The sequence below is a fragment of the Syzygium oleosum genome, unplaced genomic scaffold (assembly GCF_021117445.2).
Source record: "Syzygium oleosum isolate NSW1041296 unplaced genomic scaffold, Sole_v2.1 Sole_v2.01, whole genome shotgun sequence".
Lineage (NCBI taxonomy): Eukaryota > Viridiplantae > Streptophyta > Magnoliopsida > Myrtales > Myrtaceae > Syzygium > Syzygium oleosum.
In genome coordinates, this window is record NW_026607485.1 from 27,612,947 (window position 1) to 27,629,892 (window position 16,946).

The window sequence follows — 16,946 nt, forward strand, 5'->3', positions numbered from 1 at the left end:
GAAACTTTGGGGAAAAAACAGCAGTAAATTCCAAGGGAACAGGGCAAATGCGTGGTGACCCGGTTCTTGATCTTTGGCGAAAAAGAGAGGGAGGGTATCGTTAGTGGCTTCCCCCCCAGTCTGTGACTTTGTCGGATTTGGCATTTTGCCCTGGCCCCTCATATTCTCGTGTTCCTCTTTCCCTTTCCCCACCATTCTTGCCGAGAGGTTTGAAGTGGGGGGGTGTTCTCACTCTCACCTTTCTTTTGCTCTGCCTTTTGTATGGTTTAAAAAAATAGCGGCGGCGGGGAGAGGTGAGAAAAGAATAACGGTGGTGGCGGCGGCGGCGGTGGAGGTGGTGGCGGGGGAATCAGCGACGGGGAGGTAAAAACCAACGACAAGCAACACCAAAGTGGAGTTTGTGGGGGTCGCCCGAAAACACGTAGATAAACGCGACCATTGGTTTCCCAGATCTCTAGGATCTCAGAATTTTAGGCATTTTTGGTGTTTGCTCTGTTTCTCGAGGAAAACACTCTCATTCACGTCCGCATTCTCGTCTTTCTTAGCCGTTTGTCCTGGCTCAGGCGGTGCTTATCCCTCTAGCTTTGATTCTCAGTGTCTTTTTCTAAGCTAGGCGTTTTGTGAGCCAGTGGTTTTTAGCATCTGGGTCTTTTGAGTTACATGGAGTTATTGTTGAGGGGTCAGTGAAAACGTGAAGTTTATTTGAAAAAAGGAGGCAAAAGAGAAGGGGGGGAAAAGGTACGGGAGAGAATCATTCATTCCTGTCGTGGCATTGGAGGTTCTTGTTCTGGAGCTTTCATTCTTTCTTTCTTTTTGACCGGAATAAGGGAAAGGGATTAGTTTGCAGGGGCTGCAACTGAAAATGGCTTGCCTTTTGGTTTCTCGTGGTGGTTTTGAGAAGTGGGTGCGAGAGGTTTTGAAGAGGAAGTGAAGTATCGGGAAGTGTGAGAAGAAAGTATGGAGTTCGAGAGAAGAGTGATGCTGTGGAGAGTGAGATGTTTTCTTGTTTTGGCATTGTTGGGGAGTTGCTCTGCTTCTCTTTCTCCTGCTGGTGTTAACTATGAAGGTTAGTCTCTCTCTCTCTAGATCTCTGCCCCTTCTCTTCTTGTTCTTTCCATAGTTCAACCAAAAGAAATTGGAAACATTGGCATAGTTTCCTGCATATTGCATCCCGAGTGTTTAGCTTTTTTAAAAAATGTAAGATTTATCTTTCTTGTACTGTTCCCACTTAAATTGTACTTCCATTTTTCTTTTGAATCAATGTATTTGTCCAATTTTTGACCTCTGTCAATATTGAAGATGAATTGCCTCGTATCTATGGGCAGATTTATTCCCTGTTACCCAGCTCTCTCTCTCTCTCTCTCACTCACTTCATTTAGCTATGCGTCTGTTAATCTATGCTTGTTAATTTGTTCTTTTAAGTTCCCGAGGACAATGAACGAAGCTCATACTCATAGCTGTGGATCTTTATACTTATATTTGCCATTTGAATATTTGAGCAGTTATGGCTTTGATGGCAATAAAAAATGCTCTCCATGACCCCTACAATGTTTTGGAGGGTTGGGATGTAACTTCTGTGGATCCTTGTAGCTGGAGGATGGTCACTTGCACAGCCGAGGGCTTCGTTTCATCTTTGTAAGTTTGTCTTAGTCTTGTGCTGTGTCTTGATTTCAAGATATGTTGCATGATGGCACATAACAATAAATGAACGTTGAGTGAAATCATTTATTTTGAAGACGATCTTTTTTCCAATAGATGATTTCTTCTCATCCTTGAACAGGGGACTTCCGAGTCAGAGCTTATCAGGAACCTTGTCTCCAGAAATTGGGAACTTAACGAACTTGCAATCTGTGTATGTTCTTACCTTCTGTCTTATAATTACTTATGTTACTTGGTCTAAGGGTGGTGGCATACTCTATAAATCTGTTAGTTCTTTTGTTACGATTGAAGCAGTTTCCTCGGGAATGCTATCCTGCGTTCTTGATCATGCAAAACAGCATTTTCTAAATGAATGCACGACTTATGATTCCTTGAATGTTTAGGTTGCTGCAGAATAATTTCATCGCGGGTCCTATTCCAGCAACAATAGGAAATCTACAGAAGCTTCAGACACTCGATCTGTCCAGTAACACATTTAGTGGAGAAATACCTGGTTCTCTAGGGGACCTGAGGAACCTGAATTACCTGTAATTTCCAAACTTGTGACTTTTTTTGGAGATTTCTTGTGATTATACCAATGGAGGACTGATCTTATGACTGATGCTTTTCATCTCTTTCATTTGATCAGTCGGTTGAACAACAACAGTCTCACTGGATCCTGCCCAGAGACGTTGTCTAATATCGAGGGCCTCACTCTTGTGTATGTCTCTCTTCATCATTTACGAGGTCAAGTTTATTCATTTTACGGTGAGAATACTCATTATTGAAGTATAATCTGCTTGCAGAGACTTTTCATTTAACAATTTGAGTGGTTCTTTGCCAAAAATATCAGCAAGAACTTTTAAGTAAGTCGACCTTTCCACTGGAGCTTCATTGCTATATGTACCTGTTATGAAGTCATTTACATAGTCATTGTACTTTTTGCTGATCTCAGAATCATTGGCAACCCTCTAATATGTGGACCCAAAGCTGGCAACAACTGTACTTCTGTCTTTCCTGAACCACTCTCTTTTCCACCAGATGTTTTAAAAGGTATGCACATGACTTGATATGTATGGATGCTACGATAAAAATTTGTGATTCCAGAAATCTTAAGGAAATGTGCATCTGCATCTTTCTGATTGTTAGATCAACCAGATTCTGGATCAAAAAGTCATCACATGGCGATTGCTTTTAGTGCAAGCTTTGGTGGTGCCTTCTCTGCAGTCATTGTCATCGCTTTACTAATTTGGTGGCGTTACAGACGGAATCAACAAGTTTTCTTTGATGTTAACGGTCAGTCTTTTGCCCTGTCTTTCTGCCAGTGCTTTCGCTGTTGAACACGCCACTTCTATAGGTCACATGTACAATTGTCGTTGTGTTAGCTTTTTGTGCATCGCCTGCAAGGACTAAAATCTCCTCATCCATGTGATATTTTTCCATACTTGCTTTCTGTGAGAATGAAAATAGAAAGGGGTCTTGTCACATAGCACTTTCAGTATATCTATGGAAAAGTACCAGTCAAAAGGACTTATCTGTGAGAATGGGACTTGATTTGAGGCCTAGCTGGAGAGCACTTTTGTATATCTACGCAAAAGCACCAGCCAAAGAACTTTAATATCTCTAGCAGTGGTTGAATGGCTTGAGAGTCCATAAATCTAGAATCCCTGTCTTCAAAGATTCTTTAGCTAGCTTCCTTAGATTCCATGATATTACCATTGTCCTTTATTTGTTACGAAACAGTCACCAATGGGCTAACCTCATGTGTCAGCTATAGACTATTAACTTTGACATGAATTTATACTGCAATGTTCTTTTTTCAGTTTTTAATGAGTTCTCGACTTTACTATGTGGTGCAGACCAATACGACCCTGAGGTTTGCTTGGGACATTTGAGAAGGTATACATTTAAGGAACTGAGGGCTGCAACGGACCATTTCAACTCGAAGAACATTTTAGGGAGAGGTGGATTCGGGATTGTGTACAAGGGATGCCTCAATGATGGTACTATATTAGCTGTCAAAAGGTTGAAGGACTATAACACTGCAGGAGGTGAAATCCAATTTCAGACAGAAGTGGAAATGATAAGCCTGGCTGTTCATCGGAATCTTCTCAGGCTTTGTGGCTTCTGCTCAACGGAGAACGAAAGACTCCTTGTGTACCCCTACATGCCGAATGGAAGTGTAGCTTCTCGCTTAAGAGGTTAGCCAACTTCAATTCAAGCCATGGAATCATCTCTCATAGTTTCTCGTGTGCTTCTGCTTGATGCAGTTTTGATTTGCTTCTGGAATTTTTACACCAATGTTGGTCCACCTTATTGCATTGTCTAATACGCCACCTAAGTTATTGCTTCACTTGCTAACAACATTATAAAGCCTTATCAGGAAACCTCAATAAATAATCTTGTTAAACACTGAGTGCGTCAGTTTAATAAATTCTTCGCTTGGTTGGACACAATGCTATGATGACTCCTAGACCATCTCGATGTTGGCCAGCCTGCAATCATCTCCTTATGTTCAAGGTTCAGTTGTACCTCCTTTGTACATCTAATGACCCCACAAAGATTCTTTTGGTAATCTGGCATATAACCTCAGGATTGCTGATTTACCGAGTATTCTGACCTTTCTTAAATTTGAATAATTTGCTGTCCTCAAGTTGGCGATGCCCATCCATCAATTTGTTCTACCCATGAAGTTAACGCCATATGCCAAGCCTCTAGCTACACCATATGTCAAGCATTAGGTTTATCAGTGTGCTTCTGATCGTTGGCAGAACCTAGAATACTTTGATAACCTGTGCACTTTCTCTGCAGATCATATTCATGGGAAGCCAGCTTTGGACTGGTCAAGGCGAAAGAGGATTGCCTTAGGTACAGCTAGGGGATTGGTTTATTTACATGAACAGTGCGACCCTAAAATTATTCACCGTGATGTTAAAGCAGCCAATATTTTGCTCGATGAAGACTTTGAGGCTGTTGTTGGAGATTTTGGGTTGGCGAAGCTTTTAGATCACAGGGACTCCCATGTGACAACTGCGGTGCGTGGCACGGTAGGCCATATTGCTCCTGAGTACTTATCAACAGGCCAATCATCTGAAAAAACAGATGTATTTGGGTTTGGTATCTTGCTCCTCGAGCTCATCACAGGTCAAAAAGCTCTAGATTTTGGACGAGTGGCGAACCAGAAAGGAGTCATGCTTGATTGTGTACTTTCTCTCTCTCTCTCTCTCTCTCTCTCTCAATGTTTTCCGATGAATCTGCTTGTTGGTGCTAAAGGACTAGGTTCCTCAAAACATGCATCAAAAGAGAGATTTAACTTGCTTTCCAAAGCCGGGATGTCTGACTCAGCATAAATCTATTTTGACATGAATTCTCATGCGCCCCATGTCCTAAGAGCTGTTGTAGCATTTATTCAAGCAATATTTATATGTCAACTATCGCCAAGTATACCTCTATCTCATGTTGCTTGAGTGTAAGATCTGAGTTCCTCGTGAATTATGACTTCATGTCTACGGTTATTAAAAACGAAAGAGAATCGTATGGTGCTCTTATTAGGTTTAAAAGAAGCAACAACACAAAGGAGTTGTAATCACAGTATGTTTGATTCGGTGTAGTGATTCATCAAAATGCAGATGTTTATTCCATAACTGCCAATGCGATATGAGAATACTAGTCCATGGAAGTGAGATAATGAGATCCAGAATTCATTTCGAATTGCATTTGATGCATAATGGTCTCCCAGTAAATCACCTCATGATTGCAACTGGAAAACCATCGAGTACTTGTATTGGTTTTATCTTTTGCTAAATTGTTTTGTGCTGATTGTTTGCAGGTAAACAAGTTACACAAGGATGGAAAACTAAGCCAACTGGTAGACAAAGATCTAAGGACCAATTTTGACAGGATTGAATTGGAAGAGATAGTCAAGGTTGCTCTTCTATGTACCAAGTTCAATCCATCCGAGCGCCCCAAGATGTCTGAAGTACTCAGGATGTTGGAGGGTGATGGTTTAGCTGAGAAATGGGAGGCTTCTCAGAAGGTAGAGACGCCAAGGTTCAGATCGTGCGAAAACCCAACTCCTAGATACTCGGATTTCATCGAAGAGTCTTCACTTGTGGTAGAAGCAATGGAGCTTTCTGGTCCTAGGTGACGGATAAGTCCCCTCTTCCGCACGCGTTTCCGTACACATCATCTGGGTCGCAGAGGTTCGAATGAATGAAGGTTGTCGTCGCCTTTGTCGATAGAGCTCAGTGAATGTATTTAGTCTGTATAAAAGGTAAAAGGAAAGTCGTGTACAAGCTTGAATGTTCTTCGCAAGGAATCGATTTCAGCTGGTTGAGCTTTTTGTCAAGAAAATTTTGACATACGTAAACGAGAGTTCACTGTAAGTATTATTCCCCTACTGATCTAACCAATTAGTTCTGGTTCGCTAGTGTACTGTTTCTCGACACTGCCTGTTGTCATACCTATATTGGTACTTTCCCTACTGTTTAAGCATTCGAGTCGATTCAGGTTCGCATCGGGATTGTTTCAAGGGTGTTATGGCTTGCTAATGGTCTAACCTTTTTATTACTAACAAGGAAGACAAGATTCCAAAGATTGATTCAGGGTATGTTATTATTTTCTGCCGTTCATGCGCTCGGTCCTTCCTTGGCCTGGTCGGCGGGAAGTGCGAATTTGTACGAGGGTCGATCTAAACTTAGACTCGGGTAATTTGCCTAAGTTTTGGCCTTGCGAACAGGTACTTGCTTCCGACCAAAAAAAAACAAGGGTACGTGCTTCTCTTATGGAATGTATCTGCACATGGATGGCTTTTGAACTCATAAGAGTAGTCCCATATGTTTCTCTTGTTGAGTGCCTGTTGCCAGAGAAGAGTTACTTTAGATGACCACGGAGAACGAGTACTGATGTGTTATTATTCCGCCGTGGATGATTTCTACAGGAACAAAAGGGAAGGATGAAGTTGTGATTTTCCTTTTTGTGGGATTAGATGAGATCGAGCACAATGACATTTACGATTTTTTTGTTTTTTTTGGGGTCGGATACAATGACATTTGCATTGACAACACGGTTTTGGGTGTGTTTGTTTTAGGGAATATTTTCATGATAAAGGAAAATGCTCTCGGGTAATCATTTTCCAGAAATGTTCTCCCCTCTTATGGTTAGAGAATTCGTTTTCCTAACTTTAAGAATGCATATTTTCTTTAATCATAAATGATTTTCCGTTGACCGATCATTTTTAGTTAACCAAACGTGCGAAAGTCCAGAAAATTAATTCGCGGAAAATCCTTTCAGCGAAACAAATGCACCTAACTGATATTCTTATTGGATTCATACAAACTCTATCGGGTAATGTTGATGGAATTCCAAGCTTATCGGGGCACCCGACCCATCGAGTTCCCAACAAATTCTCAAAACTTCTCTTTATATTATTTCCTTATACATAATGTTTTGGAATAGAGTGACCCAACACCAAATATATGATAAACCATATTGCTTACATATCTGCAATGATGAAAATCAAGACTTTACACAATCACTTCACTTCTAAGTTCTTGTGTAAATTCTATCGATCATTTAAAGTGAAGTAAATAAGATGTTGCACAAAAATGTAAATGAGTACAAGTGATTTCTATCTCCGGATATATGAAATCATATGAGTCACATTGTAATCTTCGAAAGAGTAAAAATAATTATGTAAAATGGTTATGGGATTTGGATTTCGGATTACCAACAAAGACATGAAGGGCTTAAATCTACTCTTGAGTATGAGAAAACAATGACATGATGAAGGTGGAGTCTCAAGTAATTCTTTCAATCACTTTTGCTTTGGATTTGATTTCCTTGTTGCAATTTATTAAGTGATCAAAATGGAATTTGTTTGGCCCAGCCTTTGTGCTTCTCACAAATTTTCCACTTTTCTAACTAAATTGAAAAACGAAAAGTATGAGAAGGTATTACGTTATGGTGAGTGTTGGAGTTGGCGAATATTTCGAGAACTCTTATTTCTCATACTGGGCACGCCCACATGAGTTTAAGGAAACCGAAGTATGATCCGACGACATGTGACTCATGCGCACGGAATGCGGGGGTTTGGGGGCAGCGCCCCCGAAACGGGGGTCCCGCTGACAGGACAGCGGGCTGGGGTTCCTGAAACAACATTCCGTGATTGTTGGTGAGCGGGCGGGGCCTCGGGGGCAACGCTCTCGAAACAACAACGGGTTTGCTGACCCGTTTGTTGTGAGATCAAAAGATTTGAATAGGCTTGAACTTTGGGCCCATTTTACAGGGATTTGAATAGGCTTGGGCTTTGGGCCCATTTTAAGTCATATATATATATTGTACTCGTATGAGAGATTATTGTAACGAGGGGTTATAGTTGTAAAACCTAAATATCATAGTGGAATCCCTTTGTAGGACGTTGCCCTATTCTGGAGTGAACCTGGGTAAACTCGTGTGTCAAATTTTTTATTATCTGTGTGATTATTCTGATTCGATCCGGATACAACCCCATCAGTGAGAAGGTTTGCTCTCGAGATCCCTTAACCTCACGAAAAGGGTTAGCGTTGCGCAACAGTAACACCAAAAAAGGGGATAAAGCGGAGAGAGCGTATGCGTAGACGAGGACAATTCCAATGGACCTGCGTGCCAAATGAGAGGTGAAAAGAGTCTAGTTGCTAGGTGCTTGTTGTGGGGAGTTTTTAACTCATTAAACGTGCTTGCTTGAGTTAATGAGAGACTCACAATTATTGATAAGTCGTTCATAGCGAATAAGTAGCTGTGCTTTGTACTTTTGAAAATTGAGATATGGCGTCAAATTGGTTAGATTATGTTTTCAGTGAGGGTTAAAACTCATTATTTTTAGGGCCAAATGGACTAAGTACGAATATCTAGAATATATAATTGAAAATAATCACTTGGATCAATTGCCCCTACTCAAGTAAATGAAACGCCTCAATCGCCACTGGTCCAATTCTACAAACATTCCACTGCTTCAATGCTCCACTAGAATACAAGCCCACGTTACTTGAGACGACTTATTTTAGGCTCTTTTTGGGTAGTTAGAGAAATGGGAGGGGAGGACAGTTGGGTTGAAAAATGAGAGATTTCGAAAATTTTGCTTGTACAAGAGAAAGGGACCTTCAAAATAATCTCCTCAAGTTTTTCTTCCCCGCCCTTTCTCTAGCTTCTTAAACACACGTTAAGCATCGATAACAAATAACACGAGAAAATCGACGCGCTAAAATTATGGAAAAACCGTCCAAAAAAGTTCAAAATTTATTGTATCGCAGCTAATTCATCGCTAAACTTTTCAATTGTGCCAATTTAATCATAAACTTTTTCTGACAATTTGTCAATTATGTCCTAAACCTTTTAATTTTGCCAATTTAGTTATAAACCTTTTGAGTATTTGTCAATTTAGTTCTAAATCTTTTAACGAATTACCAATATAGCAATTCTGATTAATTTTGATCGGAAATAACTGACAGTGAGTGCTGTGGGTGAGCACATGTCCAGGGTAGAATCGGGAATCGAAGAACCGGTTCTAAGGAGGGAGGTTCCAGTTTCCGATTCGGTTTCTAAAAAAATGGAACTTGTTCCTAAGAAAATAGAACCGGGAACTGGGAAATGGAACCGAGAACCGGGAACCGTAAATCTAAAATTCCTAATTTTCTTACTACTCCTCACTTCTCACTTCTCAACTCTCAAATTCTCATCTTTGTCTGCATGCTCATTGCTTTGCTTAACTTGTCATGTAGAATATTTCCTAAAGTTTGTTTAGACCTTTGGTTTATTGTGGTTTTGGAGTATCCACCATTCGCATGCTCATTGCTTTGCTTAACTTGTCATGTTTGAGTATTCATTGTCATGTATCTATGCCAAGTTTTTGTTCTTTAGTGAGGTTCGATTGTTTCCATCATTCATCTTTTCAAGAAACATCTTAAGTTTGATGGTTGTATAGTTAGAACCATGATGATAATGGATGGTGGAAGGAGAAAAGAAAAAATTGTAGTTGCAGTTGCAGTTATAATTGCAAATAATCGATACGTGATACTTCAATTTTAAATTTAAAACTATTATTAAGTTATCAACTATGATTGTTGTTTCTTTTGATTTTAGGTAGTCAGAATTTGAAACAAATTTTCATGGATGTTCTCATATTTCTTTCCTTTTTCCTGCTTCCCATTTTGCTTGTTGTCCTGGATATTGTCTTGATCGACATGCTAGTCCCTTGTGAATTCTCTTGCGTATCGATTCACGCAATGGCTTCTCATTTTAATTGCATATATTTAAATCGTAATGTCACGAAAAGTACTCTTTTGTATTCTCGTTGGTGAATGACAAGCTTGTTCAGAATTACTGCATTCATTTTTATTTTGTCTAAATTAAAATGAAATGAAAAATAAAAAACCTATTAAATTCTAGAACCGATCCCGAAACTTATGACATCGTAGGTTTCATTGCGCCTAATGAGTGCCGAGCATTTGAATACACTCCTTCATTGTGCCTCCTACACTGAAAGTTCAAACGGAAGTGGAATCCCATGGAAAAAGTCGCCGCTATGATTGAGGCTCCAGGAGGGACCGGGGGGGGGCCCACATCCGACGCCGCCCTGCCACGTGTCCGCCGCCCATCGGCTGCTCATGGCGGTTTTGCTCACCCCTGCCCCTGCCGGTGTCGGAACAAAAGAGCAGGGGGCGTGGGGGGTGGGTCCCCGCACGTGCCGCGCGCGCGCGCTCGAGCTTCGCTGCGGTCGCCCTCGGCCACGTGCCGCCTCGTAAGGTCCGGCGGGAAGGAGATTGCAGTTCAGTTGACGCCTTCGCTCGTAACGGTGTGTGACCTTTTTGCCCCGCCGGCTCGTCCAGACCCGCGGAGGGTCAAATGACGCATGCACCCTCGACCTGGACCTTTGACTTTTTTCTAGGAATTCAAGGCATAGTTCGTTCCGTTTGTTCAATTTTTTCTTTTTATTAAAAATAATCGTTTGTATCGCTTAAAATAATTAATCGATAAAATAATCGTTCATATTTATCTTCAATCCCGTAATTACGTATAATATTTGAATGATTTGCTTATATATTAATAATCATCCGGTGGCTCCATATCATGTTCATGCACACGAATGTATCATCCTCTTTCTGTCATAATTAAATAGTATTGCCTTTTTTTTTTCAGCGAAGCTATTAGTTAAATGATCGCAACTTAATACACTAGTTCTAATTAATGAAAAATATTAGAGCCTAACTCAGAAAATCATCATTTTTTGGCTTAGGTAGCAATAACTACGTCGATCTATTTTTCACATACCTTTTAAGATAAACAACGGGATGTGCTCGCCATGCCTCGTACAAATATTACTTATCGATAAGCCGCGCTCATAAATTTTTTTTTTTTGAATAACGCGGCATCATCTTAATCTTCGTTCTCGAATCTCATAAACAAAAGAAACACACCCAAAAGAAAAAAGAAAAAGGATTTTTCTTTTCGTTATAGATAAGTCTTCCGAATCCCAAAAGTAAGTTCAAACTTCAAACCAAAAAGATTTTATTTAATTTTTGGCAAGAATTAAAGATTTTCTCTCCGCTCGAATCTTTTGATAAAAAGCCACAAAACTACACTTCGAAAACCGAAGCCCCCCCCCGCCCCCAAAGCAAAAAGACGGGAAAACCCCGGGTGCGAGAATGGGGCGAGGAGCCCGGGGGCAATTTCGACCAATCACCCCCCTCCGTCGTCGCGGGCATCCTCGTAATTCCGTCGACACCTGGTCTGTTCTCTCTCTCTCTCTGTTTCTCCGTCTCTGTTTCTCTCCGTCTCTGTCTCTCCGGTCGCTCTGCTTAGTGCTTACTCGTTTTTTTTGTTTTTTCTCTTCGACCCTTTTCGAAGGCAGCCCGACGCCACGGCACGAACCCGCGAAGGATTCTCCCTCTGTTTCATCGTCACCCGGCTCGCATTTGACGGCCTTTCTCCTTCGAGTTTGGTCTCGCTCCGCTCCCCTGTCTTGCTTCTAGAGGGTGAATGCTGGAGCCAGAGCGCATGGAGCCCGCGCAGCATGCATTCTCGGAGCAGCTCCTCCACGCCAAGAGGGCGGCGGCGGCGGCGTCCAAGTTCGGCCTCAGCGTCGGGGCCTCGCTCTTCTTTCTCGGTCTCGTGGCGGTCTTTACCCTGAGCGTGACTCCTCTGTGTCTGGAGTTGTCTGGTTCCCCTGTTTCGCTGTGGCCGTTCTCTTCTCCGACCTCCACCGCCGACGCCGCCGCCCCCCTCGTTTCGTCCCCTGCTGCTCATGCTGCGAACTCGACTACCGGTGCCCGTTCTTGCTGTGGGAATGCAACGTCGGGCGTTGGACAGGCTTTGAGTTTCTTGGATGGAGATGGTCGAGGACAGGTTCTGAACACGACCGTTGAGGCGAACGTGACAAGAGAGGCTGAAACAGAGAGGGTATTGGGAAATCCCGCAGGGGACTCGAAAAATAGAAGCTTGACGGTTCGTAGAGGGAGTTTTGGAGTGAAGACCCATGAAGCAGCCAGTAGGCCAGTGGATGATTCTAAGGCGAGGCACGACGCGAATCTGGGCGAGGAAGCCGTGGTGTCTCATGAAAATCATCGCGAGGGTGGTAATTTCTCTCTAGAGAGGGGAGGGAGTGGTAAGTCGAGCTCTCCCGTCGCCACAGAGGAGTCTAACCTTAGGATGGCGCGACACGGTATCGGAGTAGTGGGAATTCGTGGTGGGGATTGTGATATATTTGGTGGTAGATGGGTGAGGGATGATTCGAAGCCGTACTATCCCGCGAATTCTTGCCCTTATGTTGATAGGGACTTCAATTGCCAACTTAATGGTAGGCCAGATGATGGATTTGTAAAATGGAAGTGGCAGCCTAATGGATGTGACATGCCTAGGTACGTGCTAGCTTGGTAGCTTTTGGTGGGATGTGTATTGGGATTGTAGATTGCAATCTGATAAGCACTACTTTGCTTTAGTCTACAGGTAGGATGCCAGAACTTTTGTTTTGCACAATAACGCAACAGAGATTCGTGCTTGTTGTGCAATGAGTTGAAGTTAATCACATGCTTTTGATATATTCTGGATTATCTCGGTCATATGCTTTTGATATATTCTGGATTATCTTGGTCAACTGACTCTGATAAATTTGGTTTTGCTGTGAGGCATCATTTGGGAGATAAGGTTCTTTATGTATATTATAAATGGATGGACAAGTAATCTTTGGTTGTGGGACAATATTTGGAGATAGCCTAGAATGGTCACTTCGTGATCGGTTCAAGCGATTGATATGTATAATCCTTTGCATAGAACGCTTTATATGTTAGTTTCATTAGGACATGTTCGTAATGAATTCCTAATCAATGATTGAAAACATTTTCCTCAGTTTGAACGCAACTGATTTTCTAGAGAGATTAAGAGGAAGGAGGCTGGTTTTTGTGGGGGATTCGCTGAACAGGAACATGTGGGAATCTCTCGTCTGCATCCTCCGCCATAGCGTCAACGATAAGAATAGAGTCTACGAGATATCTGGAAGGAGGGAATTCAAAAAGAAGGGAGTTTATGCCTTCAGATTTGAGGCAAGTCACCAGGAAGATTCTCCATCTATTGTGGCGAATCTTAAATATTATAATTGCGTGATGCGAATCTCATTTTTTTTTATTTCTATGGTTTCAGGGGTACAATTGTTCGGTCGACTTTGTTGGTGCTCCATTTCTTGTTAGAGAATCATCTTTTAGCAATGGGAATCGGTCGTTCGGGACATTGAGGTTAGACTTGATGGACCGCACAACACGAATGTATCGTGACGCTGATATAATAGTCTTCAACACAGGTCACTGGTGGACCCATGAGAAGACAACTAGAGGGTGAGTGCTGTCACTTCGATTTTCCTTCATCAGTTTTTTGGGCTAATTGGTTTGTAACACAAAAAGGTTGAAAAGTAAACCGGTAATTGATATGGCAAGTTCATCTCAACTTGGTATTCCTGATTAATTTTGATGGGGCTCGTGTAAAATGATCTTGAAAGGAAATTGAGAGCTTCAATCATATAACAAGAAAACTTAATTTGAATAGACAAACTAAGCTTTCTTTTTATTCTCTTCTTGGTGGATTGGAATTTTGGACAGGGAACACTATTATCAGGAAGGCAAGTATGTGCACCCAAGACTCAAGGTCCTGGAGGCATATAAGAGAGCTCTTACGACTTGGGCCAAATGGATAGACAGAAACATCCACCGGACCCGAACGCAGGTTTTCTTCAGAGGATATTCAGTCACTCATTTCAGGTAGCTGATTGTTTCCTCATTATTACCTCTAAATATCATGCACCATGCCTATGACAAACATATATATATTTTTTAAGACAAAAGGTGCTCAATTGTGTGAGCTACCTTGGCATGAACTTGGCCACTACCTGTGCATCCTCACACCTAAAATTTCAGAAGTAGAAAGTTACAGAAACGAAAAATATAGGATAGTAAAAGCGAGGATTGAAGGCTGTAGATAGAGTGGCTTCCATGCCTGTCAAAACTTTTGGGGACTGACATGGAGGACTTCAAAAGAAAATTTTGCTTTTGTTCGTTAGAAGTCTTTTCCACTACTAAAGTAATTCACTGCCCTCCCTCAGAGATGTGTCATGCAAAACAATGCAAAGCCGAGAGATCTTGATCCTCTTAGAGCTCTAATTTGTTCAAATTTTTGTTTAGGCCCCGTTTGGTTCAGTTTTGGGAAGGGGCTTTCGGCCTCGAAAGCCCCTTCCCAAAATGCTGAATCGTTTGGTTCAGCATTTTGGCCTAGCATTGGCCAAATGCTAGCATTTGGAATGCCGAAAGCCTAAAGTTGGTCCGGACCAAACCAGCTTTGGGTTTTTGGTATTCCACAAATGCTGAAGCCAAATTTTTTGTCCCCAAACTACCCTCACTTATTTTGTCTTATTCCGGTTTTGCCTCTCTTGTTACTGTTCATCTTCTTTGTGAGGCGGCCGGCGAGGGAGGCCGGTGAGGGCGGCCGGCACCGGATCGGGCCGGCGAGAGGTCGGTGAGGTTGCACGACCCAAGCGACGGCCGCCTGAGGTCGTGCGACCGCCCAAGCGATGGCCGCCTGAGGTCGTGCGACCGCCCAGGCTGGTGGCGCCTGGGTTGCGCGACCGCCCAGGCCGGCGGCGCCTGGGTCGCGCGACCCTCGTTGAGGGTCGCCTGGCCTCGGGCGACGGCCGGCGGCGGCATATCTGGCTCGCCGGGGTTGCCTGACCTTGGGCAATGGCCGCCGGCACCAGATCTAGCTCGCCGGCGGCTGTTGGCCTTTGCCGGAAGGCCAGCTCCGGCGAAGGGTAAAGTATGTTTTTTTTTTTAGATAAAAAAGATAATTCCCAAAGCCCATTTGCAAAAAAAAATTTACCAAACACTACTTAGCCCAAAGTAGCTTTACAAATGATTTTTTACCAAACGCTACATGCATTTTCCCAAGGGGCTTTAACCTAAAGGTATTTGCATTCCCTCAAGTAGCATTTCAAAAGCCGAACCAAACGGGCCTAGTCTATGAGAGAAGATTTTGCTTTCGCTTGTTAAAATGATCTTGACATCTGTTCCAGTAGCAAGTAATTCACTGCCCTCCCTCAGAGATGTGTCATGCAAAACAATGCAAAGCTGAGACATATTGATCCTCTTAGAGCTCTAATTTGTTCAACTTTTTGTTTAGTCTATGAGAGAAGATAATCTCCATCAGCTACCTATATCTTCCAAACAACTTAGGTAAGGTGTAGGTGAACAGATGAAGCACCGGTGAGAAGTTTTGTTATTCCCAGATATATATTTATTTACACGAAAATGTCACTCATGGTCAATTATGTTGATTTAACATGAGGATTCTTAGATTTTTGGCCTGCCTGACATTCCATAGGAAACCTATTGAATTTCATGTGCTCGCAGGGGCGGGCAGTGGAACTCAGGAGGGCAGTGTCATAAGGAAACGGAGCCTATTTTCAACGATACATACTTGGAAAATTACCCTTCGAAAATGAGGGTGCTAGAGCACGTGCTTCAAGAAATGAAAACTCCGGTAACATATTTAAACATTAGTAGACTTACTGACTACAGAAAAGACGGGCACCCTTCTGTTTACAGAATGGCTTACAGGGCCACACAAGAACGAATCGCCGCTGAGCAATCCCAAGATTGCAGCCATTGGTGCTTACCTGGTGTTCCTGATACCTGGAACGAGTTGCTATACGCATCTCTGTTGAAAATGGGGTGGGGATCTCCGACATAGTGAAACGGAGTGGCTTGAACAGCAGCTTTTTCTTGATAATTTGTTGCTCTATACTGTCTTTTTTTCCATTTAGGATCTTAGCTTTAGATTGATTTAGATAGGAGTTCCAGTATGTTCAGGGAACTTCAACTCTACCCTGATCGTAGGTTGTCCCTATTTAGAATTTTTTTTTTCACTTAGTTGAAATGTATATATAACACGTTCCAAGATGCCCGACAAGAAATACAAAGCACGTAGTGCAGGTATTTCATCATATGTGCATACCTTATGCCTGGAGCTTGGCTGTTTATCAAGAATATCTGTGAGTAGTGATTTTTCCTCCATCAGATCTCCAAAGAGGCTGAGCATATATATCGTAGCAAATCGGTTTGTTTGGTATTTGATTGATCAAGGAAAAACAACCTTACCTATTGATGGCTAAACTTTGGAAATCTTAAAGCCATAATGCCTTTCCTTTAGTATATGCAAATTAAATCTATCGCGAATCCCACACAGGCCTAAACAACGTATGCTCACAAAATGATTTTCTTTGTCCTTCAAACGAACTCTAGACGGACTAAGAAATGAAACTCTACTCGCTCAATAGAGACATGAACGGCGAGTTAATTGTTCAAATGATGAGTTTTTGTGCATTTCAACTGATAATTGATGCTCTTCTGGTTTTATTAGTCCATAAATCTTGAAGGATATATCATTGACATAAGTAAATTGCTGAATCTAATAGGAAGTTATAGGTGGGGGCATAGTTTTGGTTTTGGTTTAGATTTTAGAATGTAGAATTTTTATCATAAGTATGCGCGGCAATGAGAACAGAGTTGGAGAAGGCTGCTCTAAATGTAGCCACCCTGCAGCTGCTTCTACTTAGCTCCTCACATTCATTGATCTGTTACACATGTTTGTGCGCACTCACGCATGTGTCTGTGTGGAGAGAGAGAGAGGTGCAAGAGCAGGAACTGTCATAAAACCAGCATACTAACTCCAGGTCGAAGTTTCTTAAGAGAAGACATACAATAAGATTTCCAATTCAAAGAAGTACATGTAAACAT

At 42.1% G+C, this 16,946-nt stretch overlaps 2 protein-coding genes across 2 annotated transcripts; both read left to right on the forward strand.

Moving 5' to 3' along the window:
• Positions 1-314: 314 nt before the first annotated feature.
• LOC115689940 (protein NSP-INTERACTING KINASE 3) lies at positions 315-6,065 on the forward strand. The gene is made up of 11 exons (XM_030616141.2): positions 315-1,066; positions 1,503-1,635; positions 1,781-1,852; positions 2,043-2,186; positions 2,288-2,359; positions 2,445-2,504; positions 2,594-2,691; positions 2,788-2,934; positions 3,498-3,839; positions 4,450-4,841; positions 5,468-6,065. The coding sequence occupies exons 1-11, from the start codon at positions 958-960 to the stop codon at positions 5,783-5,785; spliced, it is 1,887 nt and encodes a 628-aa protein (XP_030472001.2). The 5' UTR covers positions 315-957; the 3' UTR covers positions 5,786-6,065.
• Positions 6,066-11,481: 5,416 nt separating this feature from the next.
• On the forward strand, positions 11,482-16,427 carry LOC115689931 (protein trichome birefringence-like 2). Its single transcript, XM_030616123.2, has 5 exons — positions 11,482-12,530; positions 13,019-13,211; positions 13,309-13,499; positions 13,761-13,919; positions 15,561-16,427. The coding sequence occupies exons 1-5, from the start codon at positions 11,653-11,655 to the stop codon at positions 15,898-15,900; spliced, it is 1,761 nt and encodes a 586-aa protein (XP_030471983.2). The 5' UTR covers positions 11,482-11,652; the 3' UTR covers positions 15,901-16,427.
• Positions 16,428-16,946: the final 519 nt, after the last annotated feature.

Coding starts and splice junctions, on each gene's coding strand:
- LOC115689931 (XM_030616123.2), top strand. CDS start 11,653: ATGCTGGAGCCAGAGCGCATGGAGCCCGCGCAGCATGCATTCTCGGAG. Junction 12,531..13,018: donor AATGGATGTGACATGCCTAG/GTACGTGCTAGC, acceptor CATTTTCCTCAG/TTTGAACGCAACTGATTTTC. Junction 13,212..13,308: donor TTTATGCCTTCAGATTTGAG/GCAAGTCACCAG, acceptor CTATGGTTTCAG/GGGTACAATTGTTCGGTCGA.
- LOC115689940 (XM_030616141.2), top strand. CDS start 958: ATGGAGTTCGAGAGAAGAGTGATGCTGTGGAGAGTGAGATGTTTTCTT. Junction 2,692..2,787: donor TCCACCAGATGTTTTAAAAG/GTATGCACATGA, acceptor TCTGATTGTTAG/ATCAACCAGATTCTGGATCA. Junction 2,935..3,497: donor AGTTTTCTTTGATGTTAACG/GTCAGTCTTTTG, acceptor TATGTGGTGCAG/ACCAATACGACCCTGAGGTT.